This window comes from Pantherophis guttatus, chromosome 17 (assembly GCF_059756535.1).
Source record: "Pantherophis guttatus breed Tessera chromosome 17, ASM5975653v1, whole genome shotgun sequence".
NCBI lineage: Eukaryota > Metazoa > Chordata > Lepidosauria > Squamata > Colubridae > Pantherophis > Pantherophis guttatus.
The window spans coordinates 3,916,912-3,930,130 of record NC_142079.1 but is presented as its reverse complement, the minus strand read 5'-3'; the positions used below and the strand labels follow the sequence as shown (position 1 = coordinate 3,930,130).

The 13,219-nt window shown below is 47.7% G+C and overlaps 1 protein-coding gene across 2 annotated transcripts; it reads right to left on the bottom strand.

Moving 5' to 3' along the window:
- Positions 1–630: 630 nt before the first annotated feature.
- PRKAB1 (protein kinase AMP-activated non-catalytic subunit beta 1) lies at positions 631–9,621 on the bottom strand. Of its 2 annotated transcripts, XM_060685129.2 has the most exons (8): positions 9,284–9,621; positions 6,850–7,079; positions 5,388–5,554; positions 4,927–5,020; positions 4,235–4,349; positions 3,402–3,535; positions 1,506–1,574; positions 631–1,408 (listed from the first exon to the last, which is right to left on the bottom strand). In XM_060685129.2, the coding sequence occupies exons 2-8, from the start codon at positions 7,006–7,008 to the stop codon at positions 1,331–1,333; spliced, it is 816 nt and encodes a 271-aa protein (XP_060541112.1). In that variant the 5' UTR covers positions 7,009–7,079; positions 9,284–9,621; the 3' UTR covers positions 631–1,330. The 2 variants fall into 2 exon arrangements, with proteins under 2 accessions (XP_060541112.1, XP_087736635.1); XM_087880509.1 differs by lacking the exon at positions 9,284–9,621 and having other exon boundaries at positions 6,850–7,090.
- Between the last annotated feature and the right edge of the window lie 3,598 nt (positions 9,622–13,219).

Sequence of the window (13,219 nt, the reverse complement as noted above, 5' to 3'; positions counted from 1 at the left end):
CCCAGTCCTTTTCCTTTTCTTCAGTTCACCTTCTGCCCTTTGAAATTCCACCCTAGCGATTCCCACATTTCCTTGCAGCCTAAATTCCCCGGCTTAGAAAACTAGCCAAACCTCCTTTCCTTTCGTACAGGAGGGAAGATGGGTTTGCATGGCCCCACGTAGTTCTCCCCACGTATCTTATCTAAGCTCAGGGGTCAGCAACCTGCGGCTCCAGAGCCGCATGTGGCTCTTTCATCCCTCTGCTGTGGCTCCATCGCTCAAAATATGCATCACAATCGCCAATGTTCGGCACCCGCCGGCACGCAATTTATTGAGCTTTTCAACCCCCGGTAGGCCAACCATGGATAAATCCAAGAAAAGAAAAGTTTCAGAAGAAAACAGAAGGTTTAATTCAACTATATATGCTAGTTTTGTGGCCGCTCAGGAAATAGTCAGGCACGGGAAGGGTTTTTGTGGCTCCCGAAGTTTTCTTTTCTGTGGGGAAACAGGTCTTTGAGTGTTTTAAGATTGCCGACCCCTGGTCTTAGCTCTACCTTCAAAAACACCCAAATCTCTCAACGTGAGCAATAAAAACACTTCAAAAAATGTTTGAATTTTGGAGGCAGGCAGGAGGAGTAAAAGCGCAACCTCTTTTATTTTTCCACGGTGCCTTTATTTATTAAAAACCCCTTTTCCGAACAGGGTAAATACCAAAGTTACAAGACCGGCGGACCTAAAATACTGGCTGTGGGATGCTGCCTTTTTGAGTGGATCATCCCAAGGAATAAAGCTGTTGGGATGGCCGAGGATCCACCCAACCGTCGAAAGCACCGAGGCTGCTGACTTCCCCTCTTTCTTTGGTCCTTATTGCTGCTGTGATCATGAACTCCAAACTATTTTTTTTTTTTTAAATTAAAAACAAAACGGCAGGTTTGGCCCTACAGTGACGCTACGGTGTAGGATGAAGACGTTTTCCAGAAACAAATTGATTTCGAGGCCGCCCTCGTCCCCCTCTTTGGCTGTTGTAAAAAAAAAAAAAAAGCCACCCTCTGGCTTTTCGGGTTAGGAATTGTTGAAGAATTGGATTTTCAAGGTTAATTGGGCCTGCGCTGTTTGGATGGCCTTCGTGTTTCTCGCAGGCAAGCTTCGCGCTCGACGGGACAAAAAAACCAGAGCTGCTAAATCTGGATCCAAAGGAGAAAGCAAGGCAACCAAGTTCAACCAAACGGGGTTCTCTCTCTTTTTTGGGGGGACGACGACGATGACAGGGATGATGTTGGGGTGATTTGTGATGGCCATTCCCTTCTCTCTCTCTCTTTCTCGGACGAAAGTCCGCTTTCCCTGCCCTCTTTCATATGGGCTTGTACAGCAACGTGGTGACGTATTTCTTCTTGTAACGGTGGGTGGCGCTCAGCACCATCACGCCGTCCTAAAGAGAGGACAAGGGAGCCGTTCAGAAGAATGAGGAGCCACCAAAAGAAGGGCCCCGTAGGAGCCCCGAGGGGGTGGGGTGGGGTGGGTCTTACCTTGATGGACAGGGCGTAGAGGTGATTCAGCATGACGTGGTTGGGTTCAGGAAGGAGCGCCGGATCGCACTAAAAACCAAAGAGTTTTGGGTTAGGGCAGGGGTCTGCAAGTGTAAACACTCAAAAGCCATTTGGTCCCGTTTCCCACAGGAAAAAAAACACCAGGGAGCCACAAAACCTGGCTGGGCGTGGTCAACTCCATGTCACTCACTCCCACCCGGTCACATGACACCCCTAGCCATGCCTACCCAACCAGTCATTAAGGCAGAGAACTGGTTGTTAACACTGGGAACCACAAAACCCTTTTTCTCCCTCCCTCTCCCTCTCTCTGTATCTCTCTCCCTCTCTCTGTATCTCTCTCCCTCTCTCTCTTCCCCCCTCTCTCCCTCTTCCTTTCTATTTCCCCCCTCTCTCTATCTCTCTCTCTCTTCCCCCTCTCCCTCCTCTATCTCCCCCTCTCTGTATCTATGTCTCTCTCTCCACCAGTATCTCTCCCCTTCTCTATCTTCCCCTCTGTATCTCTCCCTCTCTCTTTATCTCCCCCCTCTCTAGCCCCCCTCTCTGTATCTGTGTCTCTCTCCCCCACCAGTATCTCTCCCCTTCTCTATCTTCCCCTCTGTATCTCTCCCTCTCTTCCCCTCTCTCTTTATCTCCCCCCTCTCTAGCCCCCCTCTCTGTATGTCTCTCTCTCCCCCACCAGTATCTCTCCCCTTCTCTATCTTCCCCTCTCTCCCCCTCTCTGTATCTCTTCCCCGTTCCCTCTTTATCTCCCTTCTCTCTAGCCCCCCTCTCTGTATCTATGTCTCTCTCTCCCCCACCAGTATCTCTTCCCCTCTGTATCTCTCCCTCTCTTCCCCGTTCAAAGTTACAACGGTCAGCTCAAAAAAAGCCACTCGGGACCATTTTTCCACACTTACGACCGTTCCAACATCACAATGGTTGCATGATTTACTTTTGGACTCGCGTTTATGACGTCCCGGAGTCACATGATCCCCTTTTACGACCTTCTGACAAGCAAAAGAGGGAAGCCAGATTCGCCTAACACCTGCGTGACCAACTGCAGCGATTCGCTTCACAAACGTGGCGAGAATCAAGTCGTAAAATGTGGCGAAACTCCCTTAACAAACAGCTCACTTAGCAATTTTGGGCTCAATTGTTAAAAACTAGGCTGTAAATCGAGTGTGTGTGTGTGTGTGTGACTCACTTAACATCTAGCAACAGTACTTCTGTTCCCAATTAGGGTCGTAAGTCGAGGACCGCCTGCATTAAAGGAGGTATTACAAGAACGGGCATCAATTTATGAAGCCGTCTTCGAGACTTGGCTCCTCTCAGGTTTTTAAAGCCCCTTGAAGAGAAGAGCAGGCTGTGAAGTTTCCAAAAGATGCCCTAATTAATTCATGAGCCAAACTTCAAAAGAAATACAGTCATTTATTAGGAGCACCATTTCGGCAATATTCAGATGCAGTTAGAACTAATCCCACGTAGATTTACGTTCCCCTATGACCCTGTCTCTCACCCTCCTCCCTGGCCATGTCATAAATCACATTCTCCAATTAACCACTTTGGCTGGCTGTGAAACCCAACACTCTCCTACTGATTGCGGTAAGAAAGCATGTATGGAATGTAGCTTCAGTTAGGGAAGTCAATCAGCTCTATCAGTTCTCCCTCCCTCCTGCTTATGGCAACTTGAAAGCTTTGCAAGTTGACACAGGCAGCCTCCTTAAGGGTCTGAAAAAACTCCTTGCACACACACACATACACACCACAAATGCTTAGCATAGGCTTCCTTGTTTTACACCCCAGAGAATGCTGGGAGTTGTAGTCTCAACACAACTGGAGGAGACCAGGCCAGGCCAAGGAGGGTTACGTGTTTGGCCTGCTTTACTCTCTACTTACGGAAATCCCAGTGTCTTTGTTCAGGATGACTTGCAGCAGGTGGGGGGGAAGGATTGGGGGTGACTTGAACCTCTCTTCCGGCTTGACGATGTAGGGGTCCTGGTGATACGGTCCGGGGGGCGAGCTCGACAGTTCTGGAGAGAACAAAAGAGGGAGCGTATTAGATCAAGGGGTGAAAACTTGTAGACTTCCACTCCCAGAATTCTGGCTGGCTGGGGAATTCTGGGAGCTGAAGTCCACAAGTCTCAAAGTTGGTGGGGAATTCTGGGAGCAGTTGGGAAACACTGAGCTATATAAAGGAGAATACGATGGCTGAGAAGCGGAGGCACTTTTCTACACTGGAGGGAAAACCGATGAAAAACAATATAAACCAGGAGTCAGCAACCTGCAGCTCTAGAGCCGCATGTGGCTCTTTCACCCCTCTGCTGCGGCTCCCTATCACTCAAAATATGCGTCACAACTGCCAATGTGTGACACCCGCCGGCACGCGATTTATTGAGTTTTTTGACCCTCGGTAGGCCAACCATAGATAAATCCAAAAAAGAAAGAGGCGCTAAGGAGCCGAGGACTTGGCAGCACAAGGAAACCACAGCCAATCGGTGGCCATCAACACACCAATCAACCAATAGGAAGCCACCACATAAATATATCTCGTAAAAGAGTCCAAAGCACGTATTCCAGTAGAGAGAAGTTCCCTGAGGATGGACTCCAGCACGAGTCCAAAAGCTCGGTAGAGTAAACCTCTGGTCCAAGCGACCGACCCAGATTAGATCTCGCAGTAAACAGAAGCGGTGTCCTCACTTCCCTTTCAGATTCTTGCACGCGCTGCTTACCTGACACGTCGGAGCATTTTTGGGAATCGACCATTAAAGCATCGAAGACTTCGAAGTCCGTCTTCTTCACTTGGATCACGTTATTGACGGTTCCTAGTTGGCTGGTCACGACAGGCTAGGAAGAGAGTTTGTTAGATCCAGCAGGAAAGTTTGTTAGATCCAGTAGAACGTTGCCCTATATTTCCTTCTGTTTTTAGAATAGAATGGAATTTTTTTTTTATTGGCCAAGTGTGATTGGACACACAAGGAATTTGTCTTGGTGCATATGCTTTCAGTATACATAAAAGATACGTTCATCAAGAATCATAAGGTACAACGCTTAATGATAGTCATAGGGTACAAATGATACAAGCAACAAAATTACAGTCATACAGTCATAAAAGGAAGGAGATGGGTGGTGATTAATAGTAGTGCAGACTTAGTAAATAGCTTGACAAGCTCAGCATCTTAGCCACTGAGCCATCACATCCCTGTGATTTATTGCTACGGATACATAAATGGCAGGCAGCCCTTTCAAGAGGGGATGGACCACGGTTGTTATTTCCCCCCAACCAAACTGACAACAAGAAACTTTAACTAAGGAAGAGCTGGAGAGCCGTCAAACGCCGAGTTACCCATTTTTTCATTCATTCCCAGGGCACAAAATGAACCAGATCACCAAATTAAAAAAAAACAAAACATAAACGCCTTACCTCAGCAGGATCGTGAGTCCACTGACCGTCCACGTAGAACTTGTACTGGTGTTCGCCTTCTGGAAGATCGAGGATCGCTACGAAATTGTTGTGGCTGCGACAAGCGGGAGAAAAGGGACGACCGGTTAACGCCCTAAGGGCCAAATTCAGATATTCAATTCCAACCGACGCAGGGGAGGACTCACAACAGAATAACACGTAAGCACAACAATCTTGCTGGATGACTTGGGGCCAGTCCCTCATCCCGCATGCACGGGGGGGGGGGGGCAGGTGCATGTATGGGGCCCGTGCGCAAATTGCATTTTGCGGATTCAGGGGCGTGCATGCACATGTGTGCGTGCTTTGGGCCCTCGATCCAGAAAAGGTTAGCCATCACTGCTACAGATCCATTTAACAGACGCCGCTGATATACGAAGCGATTCTTCCCCACGGAATAGGAAGCTTCCAGAGTCTCAGTTTACCTCCGAGTAAGCGGGAGTTTGTTCCAGCTGTTGAAGGAGCCCGATAAATAAACTTCCTTGCCGCCGCCAGTCCACCGGAAGACGGTGGGCTGAGCCTGGGTGGGAGCCTTGTCGCTCACCTCCAGATCATGTTGCCAAGCCAGGAATTCGTCTTTCTCCATCGGAGCCTAGAAAAACAGCCGATTTCAGGAAACGGGTGCTCTGACGTAGGCTTCCCCAAACCACGAAGCAGATTCCTTGTCCCGACAAAAAAAAACCCTTTTTATTAAGTGACTGTGAATTCCTCTCATTCACACCCAGCAAAGTCTTTCCAGGGAGAATTTACAGTCACGGATCTTATCTGGCTTGGAGAGCTGCTAGGCTCTCCAAAATCTTGGCAAGGAATCTCGGAGAGTCACGAAACAATTAAGCGAATTAATTGTCTCCTGCAAACTCCACTCCCCTTTCGCCCCTCTTTTATTCCCTCTGGGAGGAGCCATTCTTGTCCAGCTGTGGCCTTACTCCTGAGTTGACCCTTGTTCTTTAGCTGTTCCCTTTGTCTGGCAACTCTGCACATGGACACACTAGGAATAGGCTCCAGCTGTTTGTCTCCCTCGATGATGTCCAACTCCGAAGGCAGCTGATAACTGTCAGACGGCCCTGGCCCCCTCTCTGCCTCCGACGCAGAGCCCTCATCAGAACCTTCCCCAGACTCCAGGACTGGCCGATGTTCCTCCCCAACCTCCTCACCGTCCGAATGTGCTGCCAGCTCCGCTGGTGGGCCACAACAGGCCAGCATCTTTTGGAGAGATCATAGCTTGTGAAAGACCGTGTTAGTGTTGGAGGCCTTTCTACGTGTCCCATCCCCTAAAGAGGAGACGGAAGGGACTCAAGGCAGGGTCTACTGTATATCAGGAGACGGGACTTTCTGGTTTTTTGACAGTTGCAGCTTCCCAGGGTCCCACGATCACCACTGGAAATCTAACAACCTGCTTCTGAAAATTAAAGTCAATGGGGCAAGCAGGCAAGGAAGGTCATAAATAGCAAACACGCGATGTTCTGCTTAATGATTACCGGAAAAAAGGACATAATACCAGGCACAAGGCAGTCACATGATCGTTGAATTAATTTCATTCCCGGATATAGATCATCATCATTTAACGAGCCCATAATCCCTTGCGGGGTGGAGTCTGGGCAACTGAATGGAGTTAGCAGGGTGTTTTAATGGCCGGATGCCTTTCCTGTTAACAATGCGGAGTTCTGTTCAGCAGATACATTCCCACTGTGCCGAGAGAGAGAGAAAAATCTGCCTCTACTTAGGATCGAACTCACAGCCTCCTGATTGTGAGCTGAGAGCTCCACCTCTAGGCCACTGCACCACTCTCATTCCTAGATATGGATGGGGGAGGTGAGGGGAAATTGATTTTTGAGATGGTAACGTTCAGCGTTAGGATATTTCTTACCCAGTTAAGAATTCACCTACTTTCATTTCTTCCGCATTGAAGAGGTCAGCATCTTCGGGACTGTCCATCAAAATCTTGGGTCTGTCTCCATCCTTTGATCCCCCGGGGCTGTCTCTTCGAGGGGTCTTATGACCCCCCCGGCCCTCGACTCCGGACCGTTCGCTGCTGGTGTTCCCCATGGCTGTCGAGGGGGGGTTGGGATGGCGACCGGCAGGTGGGCAATCTTTTCTTTCGATGTCTGCCAATCGCCCTTGTAAAAGAAGGAAGAAGAAACCACACCAGAAAAGAAGGAAAGAAACTTTAGTTTGTTTAGCGACTGTTCGAAGTTACAACGGTGCTGGAAAAATGGGACTTATGGCTGTTTTTCAGCCTTACGACAGTTGCAGCATCCCCATCAAAATTCAGATGCTTGGCCGAAAAAAAAACAATAGATATAGTAATAATGATAATTATAATATACATACAGCAGTGGCCAAAATTGTAGAAACCTTTTGGGAAAAGTGTATTTTTGAGGTTTGATGGCTAATAACATCACCTTTTTTGGGGGAGTTTCAAGATCATCCTATTCCACTGCTGGAATGGCCTGGGAATAGCCCAGACCTTCACCCAATTGTAAATCTATGGAGCCGACTAAAGAAACTTTGTTAGTCACAAGCGACCCAGCAATAAAACCTAGTTAATAGAAGCCATCATTCCATCTTGGTTTCACATTAGAACAGCTGCAGAACTAAAAGACTTGGTTCACTCTATGGGAAGATGTTGTAAGGCCGTCATTCATGTTAAAGGTTACCCAACAAAGTATTCACTGACATGGGGATCATTTTTCTATATCTCGTTTTTTCTATGGTGATTTTTGTATATCTCGTTTTTTCTACGGAGATAATTTTTGTATATCCTTTTTTTTCTACGTGTTTCCCTTTTCTTCTTTACACTGTAACTGCTATTCTAATAGCAAATCCTCCATAACAGTTATGGCATTACATTCCTCATTAAATTATCTTTCCATTGATATATAATTTTATGGTACTACTCCAAAAAAAAAAAAAGTGGTGTTATTAGCTAGTTTTAGAAAATACACTTTCCCCAAAAGGTTCCCACTAATTTTGGCCACTGCTGTATTAGCTTATTTTATAGTCATGTTCATTTACGCTAGCATACTTAATGGTCATCGACGACGTTCATTTTTTTTACGTGCACCTAATAATCTTCCTTCATCTCACCTTTACCTCTTACGTTTTAACCAACGTCTCACTTAACGACCATACAGGTTGGGTCTCCGCTGCAGTCATAAGTGTGAGGACTACCTGTATAAAAGCCGGGCAGCCCAGAGAGAGCCAAGGAAGTTGGGGAAGGAGAAAGGGGGAAGGGGCATGGAGTACTTACGAGATTACCTGCTGCAATCGATAACCTCCCACCAACCAATACGCTCTCACAGAGTAGGCCTACTCATAGTACCATCATTAAAACAATGTCGTCTAGTAGTTCCAAGGGAGAGAGCCTTCTCTGTGGGGGCACCTACTCTTTGGAACAAAATACCCCCTGGAATACGAATAATCCCAGATCTTCGCACTTTCCGACGTGCCCTGAAGACCTTTCTGTTTCAACAAGCAGGGCTAGCATAAACATCTAAATTCTATGCCAAGGTCTTAGCAGATACACCAAGTTGACTCAATCTATTATTTACTGTTTATAATATATATATATATTATATGTATATAATCTTCTCCTTTTTTTAAATTTAAATTTTAAACACAAATTTTAATCTGTTTAATTATGGGGTATTTTAAAATTCAGCCTAAATTATTTAATTTGTTTTAATCTATTTTAAATTTTGTATCTCTGTGTTTTATCCTCTGGCTGTTCACCGCCCTGAGTCCTTCGGGAGAAGAGCGGTATAGAAATTCAATGAATAATAATAATAATAATAATAATAATAATAATAATAATAATAATGGAGACATAATAATAATAATAATAATAATAATAATAGAGACCCAATAATAATAATAATAATAGAGACCCAATAATAATAATAATAATAATAATAATAATAATGGAGACCCAATAATAATAATAATAATAATAATAATAATAATGGAGACCCAATAATAATAATAATAATAATAATAATAATAATAATAATGGAGACCCAATAATAATAATAATAATAATAATAATAATAATAATAATAATGGAGACCCAAGAAGACCACTTAAGGAGAAGGCTGCTGAGGTTTCCCCCCCCACCGTCCTACCTCGCGGGGCTGTTGTTAGCCCAAGAAGGGGAAGCTGTGTATGGGGGGGAGGGGGGGAAGGAAGGGCTCCCAATTCAACGCCCTAAACCCGAGCTCCTTGCTGGAGCAAAGGAGGCGCCGACGAAGCAGCCCCGCCTTCCCCGGGAGGATCAAGGCGCCGCACTCTGCACATGCTCAGGAACCCCGCAGTAGTCACTCACCTTGCGTCCGACGAGCCGCCGATTGCGAATTCCACCGGGCAGCATTCAAAGCCCGCAGAGGCCTCGCGGTTCACGCCGTTGTTTCTTCCTTCCTTCCTTCCCTCACGCCGGTTAAAAGAGCAGCAGCCGGTGCAGCTCGCAAACCACCCGGTTCCTTCGCTTCCTTCCGGCCCCGCTCCACTTCCGGCCCCTGCCCCGCCCGTGGCCTCTCCTTCCGGTTCCGGTGTGGGTCACGTGTAAAGGGCGCGCATGCGCCTCAAGAGTCCGGCGTTTAAAAGCATCTCTTTAAAAGCTGGCTCTTTTGGCTTCGCGCTCTCGGCTCCTGGGCTTGCAATGACAGCTAGGCGGCCGAGAGGGGGCAGCAAAGAATGAGAGGGGGAGATGGTGATGGGGGAAAAGTTTCACGCCGTCCCGGGGAATGCTGGGAGTTGAAGTCCACCCTGCCTCTTCATGGGGCAAGAATTTGAAAATCCAGTGGGGGGGGCTTTCCACGCGTGTTTCTGAGAATTGGGGTGCAGCCAGGATCAGAAAGGAGGGGGGGAAGGGGGGATTCCTTCTCCCGTGCATGCTTGTCATTATTATATTGACCAGCATTTTTTTTTTGAAAAAAACACAATGCAGAAATCAAGGTTCCTAATTTTGACTCCCCATCAGAAAAAAGGGGGACCTTAGAGGTCTTCTAGTCCAGCCCCCACTGGGGGGGGGGAATCAGTGCTGATAAAGACTTGTGTGAATCTGGGTTCTGGGTTCAGTTCCGGGGCAAATTGCTGCTTCTCCCAAGTCTGCTCAAACAGGACATTTCAGACAAGTTGACTGTCCAGACTTGGGAAGAAGCAGCGATTTGCTCCGAAACTGAACCCAGAACCCAGATTCACACAAGTCTTTATCAGCACTGATTTCCCACCCACCCACCCCAGTTATTCATCCGGATGCGGAACCGAATTGGGCAATTTGATCCACCTTTTGAGCGCTTCCCAAGGACCTAGACGGATGTTTGGAAGCCACGTTCTTTTAACGGAATGACAGCGTTGGGAGGAACCTTGGAGGTCTTCTAGTCCAACCCCCAACCCCCCCACTCTGCTCAGGTAGGAAACCCTACATCATTCTGGACAGGTTGATACTAGCTGGATACCCGTGCTTCGCTACGAAACTATGTGATGGGGCTTGATAAATTGACACTTAAAGCTTGGAAATTAATGAGTAGTTACGATCGGTCCCTTCTCTCCCTCAGCCTTGCCCCACAGAAGCCTCCCCTATCCTATCCTATCCTATCCTATCCTATCCTATCCTATCCTATCCTATCCTATCCTATCCTATCGCCTTCTCTCCCTCAGCCTTGCCCCACAGAAGCCTCCCCTATCCTATCCTATCCTATCCTATCCTATCGCCTTCTCTCCCTCAGCCTTGCCCCACAGAAGCCTCCCCTATCCTATCGCCTTCTCTCCCTCATACTTTCCCCACAGAAGCGAAGCCTATTTTATCCTATCCTATCCTATCCTATCCTATCTCCTTTTCTCCCTCATACTTGCCCCACAGAAGCGAAGCCTATCCTATCCTATCCTATCCTATCCTATCCTATCCTATCCTATCCTATCCTATCCTATCCTATCCTATCCTATTGCCTTCTCTCCCTCAGCCTTGCCCCACAGAAGCCTCCCCTATCCTATCCCCTTCTCTCCAGAGTTATTTTCAAGTTGGGAGGGAGAGTAGAACGTCTAACTAATTAGCATAAGAGCATGTTAATAATTATATAAGAAATACTAATGATCTGATGTTCATTTCGAAAAATCCTTTCTTAGTGAGCACCTAGAAGCCAAGAGGAACATACGTGGCAAATTTCAAGTTTGTAGGCTTTACGGTTCTGGAGATTTCGTGATTACAGCGTGAGTGATTTTCGCTTTTATATACAGTACATAGATTTGGTGGTGTTAAAAGGTCCTTAAGTCAGTGGTGGGAAACTATGGCCCTTTTATGACTTGTGGACTTCAACTCCCAGAATTCCTGAGCCAGCCATGTTCGCTCAGGAATTCTGGGAATTGAAGAATTCAATTCCCAGAATTCCTGAGCCAGCCATGTTAGCTCAAGAATTCTGGGAATTGAAGTCCACAAGTCATAAAAGGGCCATAGTTATCTGCCCTAAGCTATTCTGAGTAAAAGCTGCCTTTTGCAATTGACCGATGGGGAAATTTGTCAATGCCGGTGGTACTGAAGTGGTGCTTCGGATGTTTTGGGATGGCGCTCAAGTTGCCTATTGGTCCCAGCTTGTCCCAGCTTCTGCCAACCTACCAGTTCGAAAGCAGGTAAAAAATGCAAGTAGAAAAATAGGGACCCCCTTTGGTGGGAAGGGAACAGCGTTCCGTGTGCCTTTGGCGTTGAGTCATCATCACGGAAATGTCTTCGGACAGCGCTGGCTCTTCGGCTTTGAAATGGAGATGAGCACCGCCCCCTAGAGTCGGGAACGACTAGCACATATGTGCGAGGGGAACTTTTACCTTTACCTACCAGCTTCACATGCCACCACGGAGGGCTCAAACACGCCTCTCGAAGCGTGGTCTGATTTCAGCCTTCCAGGCAACTCGGTCCAGGGGCTCTGCAACTCGGTTGTGAACGAAAATCTCTCCGGTTTAAATATCTGCTGGATTGTCTCAACCTCGTCTACTGTAGAGACCTGGGTATATTTAGCAGGGCCTCTCTAGGATTACAGACCAGGATGTGCAGTCGCTGCTGTTTTGTAGCTCAGCTGTCCTTAAGACCCCGAAGGAGGCTAACCTGATCTAGGGGACGGGCGAGCGTCAGTTTTATGGCCCCCTCATCTGTCTCTGCCTGTAAACCCTGCCAAGAGGGGAAAGAGAGGAGGGGGGGGGCAGGGATTTGGGACTTGAGCCATCCCAGATCTTGCTCGGGATGGTAAGGGAGAATTTGACAGCTGAAGACCGAGGCCAGAAGACTCTCAAACTTCCACTTTTAGGACAACAAAATAGTATCAAAATCGATAATTACAACTCAAAAGAACCTGGAGGGCCTGACGTCCAAAATAACCATCTGGGGAAGGCGGTTGTGCTTGCGTGCGGCATGAACCAGCCCATCCCGTTAAGCCCGTGATGGCGAACCTATGGCACGCGTGCCCAAAGTGACACGCAAAGCCATGTCACCCCGGCATGTGCAGGCTTGCCTGTTTATGTTCCGGGTTTCTGGCACGCAAGCGCGCGCAACGATCAGCTCCTCCTTCGCCCGTGCGGCAGTGCCACAAACTGGTGTTCACATGCGTACCGGTCAGCCGATTGTCGGATGTGCATGCCCACCAGAACCCGGAAGTTTGGCTTCCAGAGCGCGGCCCCGACAAGCTCGCACGCACGCGACATTTCTGTGCGAGCTTTTTGGCACTCGGTGCCGAAACGTTTCACCGGGCCTGCGTTCAGCGAAAAGGTTTCAAATTCAGTTTTCCGTGAGCGCCGCAGGAACAGCGCAATTTGGTGAACGCTTACAGGTAGTCCTCCACTTACAACGGTTCACTTAGGGACCGTTCGAGTCACAACGGCACTGAAAAAAAGCGTCGTGTCGCCGTTCTTTGCCTTTGCGGCGTCCCCACCATCGCGGGGCTTACCTTCAGGAGGCTTGGGAACTGACTCGCATTTGTGACCATTGCAGGGGTCCACAGAGTCCCCTGATCTGCTTTGGTGACCTTCTCTGGCAGGCCAAGCCCATGGCAGATTCACTTAGCGACCAGTTTAAGAACCGCATGGATTCACTTAACGAATCAGGCGAGAAATGTTGTAAAATGGAGCAAACTCCCCTTAATGAATTCCTCGCTTAACAACGGAGAGCAAATCCAGGGACCTGCCATTCTTTTTACTACTCTTTGCTGCTTCCACCCCACCACCCCCCTGATCGTTTCCCTGATTCCTGTAGCTTTTGGGGGTGGGTGTCATTCCTGTA